Source organism: Hibiscus syriacus, unplaced genomic scaffold (assembly GCF_006381635.1).
Source record: "Hibiscus syriacus cultivar Baekdansim isolate YM2019G1 unplaced genomic scaffold, ASM638163v2 tig00016212_pilon, whole genome shotgun sequence".
In the NCBI taxonomy this organism is placed as follows: Eukaryota; Viridiplantae; Streptophyta; class Magnoliopsida; order Malvales; family Malvaceae; genus Hibiscus; species Hibiscus syriacus.
In genome coordinates this window covers 1,830,463-1,842,020 of record NW_024062384.1, presented here as the reverse complement: position 1 = coordinate 1,842,020, position 11,558 = coordinate 1,830,463, and the positions used below count along the sequence as shown (strand labels likewise).

The 11,558-nt window shown below is 35.8% G+C and overlaps 1 protein-coding gene and 1 pseudogene across 1 annotated transcript; one reads left to right on the top strand and one right to left on the bottom strand.

Annotated features, from left to right (window-relative positions):
• Positions 1–2,412: 2,412 nt before the first annotated feature.
• On the bottom strand, positions 2,413–3,222 carry LOC120208315. Its single transcript, XM_039207614.1, has one exon. The coding sequence runs from the start codon at positions 3,220–3,222 to the stop codon at positions 2,413–2,415; it is 810 nt and encodes a 269-aa protein (XP_039063545.1).
• A 3,938-nt stretch (positions 3,223–7,160) lies between these two features.
• Positions 7,161–11,261, top strand: LOC120208314 (annotated as a pseudogene).
• Positions 11,262–11,558: the final 297 nt, after the last annotated feature.

Sequence of the window (11,558 nt, the reverse complement as noted above, 5' to 3'; positions counted from 1 at the left end):
AGGTATGGAGACAAAGGGTCTCCTTGTCTAATCCCTCTAGAAGGCTTGAATGGTTCGGTAAGCTCTCTATTCCAGTTAATCTGAATAGTCATTGAGCATGATCTTATTATGAAGATTCATCTTCTCCATAGTGTTTTTTATGAAGTTCCAATCTAGTCTGTCATATGTTTCCTCAAGATCTATTTTTATGGCAATCCACCCTTTTCTTCCTTTCTTCTTCTTCATTGAATGAATGACTTCTTGAGCAAGAATAATATTATTTGTAATCACCCTGCCCGGAACGAAGCTCGTTTGGTTGTTAGAGATAATAATAGGTAGAATAGGTTTAAGACGGTTGGCAATAACTTTGGTAATAATCTTGTAAATGACCTGACAAAGACTAATGGGTCTGAACTGAGTAATTCTTTCGGGATTTTCCACCTTAGGAATTAAAACTAAACTTGCTATGTTTAAATCTTCATTGATCTGACCTCCATTAAGACACTACTTTACTAGGTAGCAAACCTTCTCCCCAACAGTGTCCCAGTTGTCTTGGTAGAATGTGGCATGGAAACCGTCAAGACCGGGGGCTTTGAGAGGACTCATGTTTAATAAAGCCTCTTTGATCTCAATATTGTGAAAATCTATATTAAGCCAATTCCAATGATCTTGACTTAGTTCCGGGAAAGGCTTTTGATTATTCAAACTTTGATTAATCAAAGGGTCTCTTGTGAACAGCTTCTTATAGAACTCCTTGACATGATCTTTAAGAATTTCCAGATCATCGCACCACATATCCGAATCAATTTTTAGGGCCATAATACGTTTTCTTCTTCCTTTAGCTATTGCACAAGAGTGAAAGTATTTGATATTTTAATCCCCATGAGTAATCCACTTGCATCTCACCCTCTGAGCCCAGAGAAGTTCCTCGTGTCTCAAAATAGTGTCTAGTTCAGTCTTGAGTTCGGATTCAATATTAGACAGTCTGTTAGAGTTATACTTACGAAGAGCCTTATTAATTCCCTTTAATCTAGAAATAATTCTCCTCTTCTTTTGATTAATGCTTCCAAACGTTTCTCTGTTCCAAATACCTATGCTTTGTCTGATATGGTTGAGGCTATCCAAAAAATCATTATGCTTAGCCCATTCTTTCTTTAAAAAAATAACAAAATTCGGGTGCTCCATCCAGGCTGCCAGAAATCTGAAAGTTTTAATTCTACTGTCTTTGTGATGTTGATCAGTTTGTAGTATAATAGGACAGTGATCAGAGCCAATACGGTCAAGATGATGCACCCTCGTATATGGGAAAACTTCGAGCCATTTCATATTCATCAAGCAAAGATCAAGTCTTTGCCAAAGGTTTCCTCTACGCCAAGTAAATTCATTTCCTTGGTAATTAACATCTATCAGTTCATTGTAACATTTAAAATCTTGAACTCCACCGAGTTATCCCATAAAACCCAAATGCCACCACTGTGCCCTTGCGCTTCAACTCTGAAAGAATTGTTGTAACCTATACTATTGATGATTCTATCTGCTCTTCTCCCACTAATATGGGTTTCCATCAAAGTAATGATCTTAGGCTTATAGTTATTGACACATTCTCTGAAATGTCTTCTAAAGGAGGGCTTGACGACCCCTTGGGTATTCCAAAACATAATCTTCATAATCTTTAAGTGAGAGAGGTAATACTATCTGTATGTTCCTTACTCTTCTGTTCTATTTCTTGAATTTGGCTTTGATTAGGCTGTTCCACAAGTTGGGTCAGATTAGTGTTAGGACTTTTATTATCAGGCGGGGCTTAATTCTCTGTGTTCATGTTATTTTCTTGGATCCAATCGGATATAAGTGGAGCATTGGGAGTGATAGGGTCTTTAGATTTTCTAATTTTTAGACCTTTGTTTTTGATATGTGAAATAGGACTAGGCTTCTTATTGAAATTCCATCTAGAGGTTTGGCTGCTTCTGTTGTCCTTTTCTTGAATCGAAATAGCTGTGTGGTTTCTAGTTCCCAAACTTGATATGTATTCCTTGATGTGAGCATTCTCCTTAGCAGTAATTTGTATTCCTCCATTGTCATGTTTCCTGGTAGGGTCTTGACCTATTTCTATTTCAACTTCTGTAATAGGGACCTCAGTTAAATTGTTCTGGTCTTTCCCAACATTAGTGGAGTTATCTCTCTTTAGAATCTGTTTTGTACTTTCTTCTCCCTGTGATGCATTGGCTATGTTGTCCACCCTTCTTCTATCCTTCGAGCTATTTCCTGTCTGGTTCATAGTTTTTTTTTGAACTGGTGCCAGCTTTATGCATCTCCCCTTCCCTGTTCATATGTTGGTACTCTTTAGTAATGTCTCTGGGTTCTTCCTCTAACATTTCTTCTTGAATAGGTGTAAATCTGGATCCCTGATTTGCTGCTATTTCTACTTCTTTGTTTTTACTCTGATTTCTTTGAAATTTTTTGTTTCTGCCTCTTGGTTAAAACAACCATCCGCGGGCCAAAAACATTTTCTTTGTTGTTATCTTTTGTTGAGAATGATTCTCTGTTCTGGTCAGTATTAGTAGTTTCCATCTGATTTTTCTGCTGATTGATTTGGAAATTTTCTTTAGCATGACCATAAGTGCCACGGTTAAAACATATCTGTTGCAATCCTTCATATTCAATCCGCTGGATAAAATCATTGATCCCCACGCATGGAATAAGCGGTTTATTAAGATCAATAACCACTGCAACTCTGGAAAATTTTCCTCTTTCTCCAGCTTTGGTATTATAATCTATTTTGATGACTCTTCCAATGGTGTTAGCAATTGTTCTAATCAACATTGTATTATAATACCTGTAGGGTAGTACAGGGAGGCGCAACCATGCAATGACTTGTGAAGGATGCTTTTTGGATGTGGAAAAGTTTTTTGACCATGGTTGAACGGTTAGGTAGCTTCCATAGATCATCCACGGACCCTCAGTAAGAACTCTCATATAATCTTCAAGATATTCAAATTTCACTAAAAAGTAATCATTCTCAAGGTCGATCAAGTTGAAATTTCCTATCGGATTCCATAACGCATATATTCTGTTAATCAGCGCCTTATACCCAATCTTCTTTCCCAATAGTTTCATAATAACAACTTGCTTCTTGTTTTGATATATCAGGTCATGGATTCTTTTAGAAAAGCTTATCCTTGGAAATTCTCCGGAGTTGTCCATTATGATATCTCCATCTTGAAATACTATTTCTTCTTGAGGCATCTTGACGAGAGGGTTTTTGTTGTAGTTTGAACCGCTGGTAACGCTCTATTATCCATTAAAAGGTATGCTTTTGAACCAAACAAGGGTATGCTTTTAAACCAAACAAGGGTATGTGTAATCTTCTCCTTGATCTAAACATCCCCTTAAGTTTTATTCCCCCAAAACCTTGAATACACACTCTCCCAAAAGAGTATTTACAAATTTAGCAAACAAAAGGAAGCCTCACAAGATAAAATAATTTGTTACCCACAACTAAAAACAACATTCAATTTATACATTCTCTATCAATTATAACAGTTTGGAGCCGTTGGAGATCATTATAGTCGTTACTTACAACTAAAAACAACATTTAATGCACAAGAGATCTATTGTTTTTCAAAAAATTCGATTGTTGCAAGAAAAAGATATATCCTTTAGCGAAAAAGATTGATCCTTTTTATCGAGGGATCGATCCAAAACTTTTTTGGAATCTACGAGATCGATCCTTTTACAAGGAGATAGATCCTTTGATCAAAAAGATCGATTCTTTGAGTCAAAATGCTTGGAAACACAACTTTAAAGCGCGAAAACGATCGAGTATGCTTTTGAAAAGGTTCAACTAAGTTGGAAAATATTTAAAACATATTTTTCAAGTTAATTTGGACCTTAAATTATTTTTGATAAATTTTTGACAAATTCAATTAAGTCCAATATCAATTTTACAATTTAATGTTATATCCAAATATTAATTCAACAAATCTTCTCTTTGTGATATAACAGAACTCTTTGAAAAATTTCCTGGTTATTCTTTTGGCATGTTATCAAACTCCAATGTCTTTGGAACAATTAGTTGGATATTCAATCAAAAGTTGTAAGAAAAATGAAAAGAAACATTCCATCTCAATGTTGGTAAACCTTACAAGTCTTGTTATTGTTTCCCTAAAATGTTTCTGGAAAATATTAATGAATAAAACATTTCCTAGCACGCAGTAGGAATTTTATCAACATGAACTGCAAACCCAAAAGGAATCTCAACAGGTTTACTCCAAATCTGTCCATCAATAAGTGTGACATGTGATACATCACAAGACTCCAAAGTTTAGAGGCCCTACACTTTTAAAAATATCTTGATTCTTCTTTAAGAGCGTTCGAATGATTACACTTTTTAAATAAAATGTCACGATTATATATTTGGTTTGTTGTAGTTTCATATGTTTGGAATTTTTTAGTTTATAAGAGCGCTATTTCATATGTCTTAATCTATTGGAACGGGCCTGGATTACCCATTTATATTCTATATGGACCAGGAATAAGAGTTCATGTCTTGAGCCCAATGAAAAACAACAGAGGCCAATTATGATTAACAATTCTGACAAATCCTACTACTTCTTCCATAAATATAATTCAACTCTTGAAATCAAAAGATCAACCAAATAATATCGTATACTTACCCCATATTAATAAAAATATATTTGGCTTTAATAACCTTCTCACATACTCCATAACCAAGCTCACTTGTTCAACAAGGCTCTATTCTTAAGCTAGAATCCAATAGTACCCAGCCCACTAGGGGTGTTAATTTTTCGATTTTAACCGAATTAACCAACCAAACCGAATTAGTTCGATTAATTCAGTAAGCCATCGAATTAGTTCGGTCAGGGAACAATTAACATTTTTTCAATATTCGATTAACAATTAATTCGGTTCGAAATCGGTTAATTAACTGAAATTATTTAATATGAAATATATTATATATATTAAACACACATTTTTAAGCTCAAAACTCATTAAGAATTAAGACTCAATTATTTTTTAACAACATTAAACTCATTAAATTACCAATACCAAATTAAAATTTTAACCCAACTAAAAAAATAATTCTATTATATTCAAATTAATCTAATTAAAAAATTATAAAAAAAATTAAGTTAATTCGGTTAACCAGTCGAAATAACTGAACTTTGTTTGGTTGGGTTAATATTTTTTTTAAAAAAATCGATTAATTCGATTAATAAAAATTCAGTTAAGTCGGTGACCGAATTAACCATTTAAACAACTATACAACCTACTACAATGCACCTCGTTTAACCCAATGAATCTTCCTAGTATCCCCTTATCGTCCCATAGAAAATTGACAATAACATTATTCAGCTGCTTGCACACTAAAATTGCCATTGACATATATAATTGGTGGGTAAATTTGAGAGAAGAGATCGAATAATCAACGAGTTTTAGCTTCTCGGATCATACTTACTAGAAAAACAGAGACCAACACCTGCATTCATGTCAAACAGTATTTTAAGTTTTAGTAGAAGTTAGGGAAAACCCCATTTTCAAATCACCAACACATGAGATAGTTTTGTTGTACGATGGTCTAATATAAGGTTAAAGAAAAATATTACTGGAAATGTTAATATTTTTTTAACTTTTCTAATAAAACACTACCTAAAATATTATTTTTTATTAAAAATATTAATTTCATTACTTAAAATAAATATTTTTAATATTAATATTTATGATTAAAAATAATATTTTAAGTAACATTTTATCAAAAATATTAAAAAAATATTTAAAAAAATAATATTAAAAAATATTAACATTTTTGATAACATCATTTTTTAACCTGTTACCTTTTATATCCCAATGGGTGGGTACATTATAATGTTGCAAAGAATTAGCTGCTCCACCCCACCAAGGGCCAAGGACCGAGGCTCCTACTGAAGGTGACCTGGAAACTAACTATTAAGACCATCGTAGTTGCAGAAAAAAGCAATGAATGATGATGAACCAAGCTCCCACTCTCCATTACTTTTTCTACCTTTATTTGGTTGCTAGCTACTGCAGTCTAAAGTCGCCAGCTCCAGCTCCCCAAAACAAATAAAAAGATACAGTTTTTCACCGCCATAGCCTTATTCAACAAGTTATTTTTTAAAATTGAAGAACGAGCAGAGCCAAACTACCTATAAGCTATAACCCTTTTTTCCCATCTTTCTCTAATTTGACTACTCAGCTATAGCCTTGGGACTTGGTGGCCTTCATTTATATTTTTATTTTCCTTTTTTTTTTAATTTATTTTTCAAAGATAACACCTCAAAAAAAAAAAAAAATGGCACAACACCAAAAAGATAACTCTGCTGCTGTAATCATCAACCCTCTACGTCTACAGGTAGAAAGAAAAAAAGGGTTTTCTTTTATTTTATGTTTTGTTTTGTTTTTTCAAAACAAATCATTGCTATTCGGTAATATGAGAGATTCTTTTAATTGATATTGGTTTAGGATTTCACTCGATACTTTTCTTTTCTGGGTGCATTCCCATTTCTCTGATCAGTTATATATGCAAAAATTACAGGAAAGAGGAAGAGAAAGAATTGGACCTCGGATCTTACGAGCCTGAGGCACCATTGCCCTTAACTGTCACTTCCCGGGTAAAAAAAAAGATTTTTTATCGTTAGAAACCTAAAGTTTCTTCTTTGTTTGAGCAATGTGAATATGTGATGTTCTGAAGAAAAATAAATAAAATGCAGGTATTTTATATGTTGGGAGATATAACAGAAGGTCCGGCTTATCGGTTCAGCCAATGGTTGGAACTGGTTCGTAAACGGAACGGGAGATACCGATCCTCTGGCTTCCGTAACCGTCACCACAGGCTCGAAACTATGCCTTCTTGGTACTCCATTTATGAACTTGTTCTGTTTAGCATTGCCCGAGTAGTAAATAGGGCTTGGTTTTTACTAAGTTGCCTTAATTAATGTTAGAAGTGGGTGTTGAAGTTAACATTAATTATATTACCATGTTTTTACATATACTTGACAATTCCATAGGTTATATAAGCAATGATTGACCATCCCACATTTGAACAACATTAGGTTGTTGATGTGTCAAATTATAGTTGATGGGATTTTTCCATATTATTTCTCGCTGTTATTATTGTTCAGTGCAGAAGAATCATTCATTGATTCACAGTGTGTTCTCTCCGTCGAGCAACCTTCAGAACCAGTTTGTGGGAAAGATTAGGTAAATCAGCCGTATTGGACATCGAGTCAAGTTCTTTTTCCTGGGACTTGTTAGCTTCACTTCACCATACTGAGTATAGTAGTAGTGCTGAACAATCAGAGGACGAACAGAATAAAGCCATGGAGGGGTGTGATACATCTTAACCTTTTATAGGTGGAAATTACTAATATCAAAGGAACTTTTATGTGCGCAAAACTCTGGCTGTGTTTTCAAGTACCAAGAATAAGACTTTGCTTGCCTAATAGATAATCACATCCTAATTAATTATATTGTCATCTACCGCCACATTTTAATTTCAGTTTTCTACATATAGGTTACCATAAATTCTGGAGGAGTTGTTTTATTTGCATTGTTCAACCAGCCTATATTTGATGATAATTCTCCGAAGGAAGCAGCAGCTGTTATTAAGTTTTCATCTTCAAGGATGGCCACACAATCAGAACGCCTAGGTTATGAGTTTGAGAAGTGGCTAGGAATCCGTACTCCCCAGGTTGTACCTTTATGCTTCAGCTGTTGTATGATTCTACCATTTTGTTTTGGCTATAATTCCAACCTTCAAGACACTGTCAGCATTGTGTTTTGTGCCCCACCCCCTTTCTGTAACACTTCTTTTGATGAATACTTGTTATTTTGGAACAGGCTCGAGTCGTTCATAATTCTAGCCCAGAGTGGCTCCAGATAAAGGAAGCTGCACAAAAAACAAGAGTTACAGCTACCCAAGAAGGAGATGAAGTAGGTGAAGTCACATGTTCAGAGCTTTTGGAGGCGCTAGAACTTAGTCGATGCCTTTTTATGATGAGGTGAGAACAAAACCTGGATTTTATAGACTTCAATGGCCATTGAATCAGCTAAGTTGTGGTAATATCCATATGATTCCACTGATTGGTTCAAATCTGAAAGCCTTGGAAGTCTGAAGTTTGGACTCTGAAAATCCTTATATCAAGCAATATATTGTAGGCTTGTCTCCATGGAAGGGGCAATTTGTTCTTGATTGCTGCAAGGGTATCATGTTCCTAGTGCATATAGTAATATAAATGCTAATGCACAAAGTAGTTTTGATAAAAGTTGAGAGAGAGGAAAGCTTGACATCCGAGGAAATAGTTGCATTCTTTTGAGTTTTGGCATCATTCTGAACATAAAGAACCATGTCTTTTGCAGTTATGTTCATGGATCCCCTTTGTTGGAAAGCTCCAGTGCATTTTATTCAAGGAAGACTGCTGAAAGAACTGCATCAGCTCTGGGTAGGGTCTTGATGTTGGTCCTTGTCATCAGAAATGAAGATAGGCTTCCTTGCCGTCAACTAAGATGGCGTGGTAATCCTGCAAATTTGTTGTTAACAGAAAAAACAAGCTCATCAAATATTGGCTATTTGGATGAAGCCTTTGACTCTGCAATGAAACGATTTGATCCAAGGGTGATGAGAGCTATTCAAAAGGAACGAAGGGCATCTTCGATTGACAGAATTTTAAGCACTCATAGTCAAGGGATCATATCACAGAGCTCTGATCTTTCTGATATTACAGAATCACCAAGATCTTGTGACATGATCCTAGTAGGCTCATCATTCAGTGAATCATTCGATTCTGATTCCTACACTGTGGCTATAGACTCTGGTGTACCTCGTCGACCACCTGTAGGGAAACGTGCAAATGATCAAGTCATTTATCCTAAATCGGTTGAGTTACTTCTCAATAGTTCCAGTTTCTCTACCAACTTGTTACATGATATAACATGTGGGAAATTAGGATCTCCAGAAGATACTGAAGCAGTTGATATACAGGGGACGGAAATGACCTCGGTTATTCAGGAATTTCGTAGTGGATTCCGTGCTGCTTTAAGGGATCTGCAGGGATTCCATATATTCCTGCTGATGCTTCATCAAAAGTTAGTTTGTTGCGGCAATTTTTGAGTATTATAAACAAGACAACATCAGGGGACTTAGACAAGGAAGATTATGCAGTTTCTGAATCCCCACTGCATCCTCCTTTCCTTTGAGGCGTTTCTTTCCCATCTACTCCACCTAAGGAGCTGGTCCTTAGTGATAACCAACCAGACTGCAGTGATACAGAGTCGCAGAGATCAGCCCCCAAAACATCATCTTCAGGGCACAGAGAAAGCATGGACTACAGTTCTCCTTTGTCACGAGAAGGTTGGCATGGAAAGTTCTACAAAGGTATTGGAGAACCACTTAGGAGCTTGCGTTTGACTGCTAAGCTTCGGGACTTCAATAAGTCTTTCAAGGTTAGTTATACTTGTCAAGTCATTTTATAAGACATGATTTCGAAAGGAAAATAGATATATTAACAACTTGTGGAAGCTATTGAAAGGTTTTTTTTCCATTGAAGTCTCATTTTGACATGAGTAAGTGCATGGGTTGAGTCTTGAATACCAACCACTCTTGTAGAGAAATATGAAACGGATAGAACATCTCTGATTCCTGTTACCAACACTGCTTTGACAGGCTTAATGCTGACTCTCAGTGACTAAGCATTTAGTATTATATCCTGCAAGGAGTAAATTATTTTAAAGAGTTTAGATAGCGGGTATGCCTTTTTGTGGCTCAGTGTTTGGAAGTTTCCACTCCAGGACAGTGTCATGTGAAATGTATAAACTTTTGTTCTGTAATGCTTCATCCTGAAATACCATTTCACACTTAGGTTGATGCTGAATCAAGCAAAGATCTGGAACAATGGAATGAAATGCTTAAAAATGATTCTGTCAAACTCTGTCAAGAGAACAATTTCAATACGGGATTCTTTGAGGGTAGTGATAACAACAGTGTTGTCGATGCTGATGAATTGAAGGTAATACCTTCATTAAACTTCTTGGCCTTCTTTCTGTGCTGTTAATAGAAATCATACTTCAGTGTTTGTGGTAGCATCTGCAGATGCTAATTTTCTCTTTTTGGCTATTATAACATTCAGGTTAGGCTTGAGCATATTCTTGAGAGGATAGCACTGATATCTGAGGCTGCTAATACGGAGAAGCCATCTTTAATTACTAGAACCTTGTTCATTGGTGGGGCACTGGCAGCAAGATCTGCTTATACACTGCAGCATTTTGGAATTACTCATGTATTGTGTTTGTGCTCCAATGAAATTGGACAAGCAGATTCCCAATACAATGACCTATTTGAGTACAAAAACTTTTCTGTAAGTACCTTTATTTCCTTCTAGATTTTTGTCAGTTTGTTTCTAAATGAAGAAAGTTGGTGTGTCTCAGTTGTCTGCTACCTGCACAGAAACTTCTTTCATAACATATGCGATGTGCCTGATTGAAACAGATATACGACAACGTAGATTCAAACATCAGCAGTATCTTTGAAGAAGTTTGTGATTTTATTGATCATGTCGAACAAATAGGTGGAAGAGTCTTAGTTCACTGCTTTGAAGGGAAAAGTAGGACTGCCACGGTAATGATTGCATACCTGATGCTTCGGAAGTAAGTAATACATTCCATACTTTATACTAGACAGAACTTATACATGGATAGAAGGCTATCTTGCCTGATAAAGAACCTCCAGTGTTGGCAATCCTTAGTAATTTATTGCTATTGTGGGCAGGAACTTAACTTTATTAGAAGCATGGAATTCCCTGAAGCGAGCTCACCGTCGAGCGCAACCAAATGATGGTTTTGCAAGGATACTATTGGATCTTGATAGGAAACTGCAAGGAAAGGTTTCAATGGAGTGGCATCAACGAAAACCAATGATGAAAGTTTGTCCATTTTGCGGGAAGAACGCTGGTTTGAGCAGCAGCTCACTCAAGCTTCATTTGCAGAAAGCACACAAGAAGCTATCTTCAGGGAGTGTGGACAGTGCAATGACCATGGAGATACAAAAAGCTTTAGATGCACTCAGAATAAACCGTGGAGGGAGCCTAAGCCCCACACAAAGACAATTTCATTCCGTTATGGACGAGTAATGGCCGAGCCTTCTTTTCCATGCAATGAAAATCATGACTATATTTTATCTACTCATGAGTTTCTTTCTCGATCTATGTATAGTCATGTTACTTGGAACCAAATCTCAGTTATTAGCAGCAGGCATCGAGAGACGGTTTAGCGGTTATCGTGCTTTGTAAGATCAGCATGTCAAATGGTGAATTTTTACAGTGCATTTCTGTATCATTGGGCATCTTCTTTCAACATAAACTAATAAAACGCCAATTTTCAGTAAACTGCAATTTTTTTTATGTATATATATATAGTATGTGTAAACGATGTAGCTGAAGCATGAACAAAATCTAGGGCCGCAACAATCAGACTTTCGTGGCAAGATAAAACGCCAAAGAGAAGGATAATAACTGAGTTTCCTAGAACTGAATCCGTAGGTACAGAAGAAG

What these genes read in the sequence shown, in the direction of transcription:
- LOC120208315 (XM_039207614.1), bottom strand. Translation starts at nt 3,222, where the DNA reads ATGCCTCAAGAAGAAATAGTATTTCAAGATGGAGATATCATAATGGAC.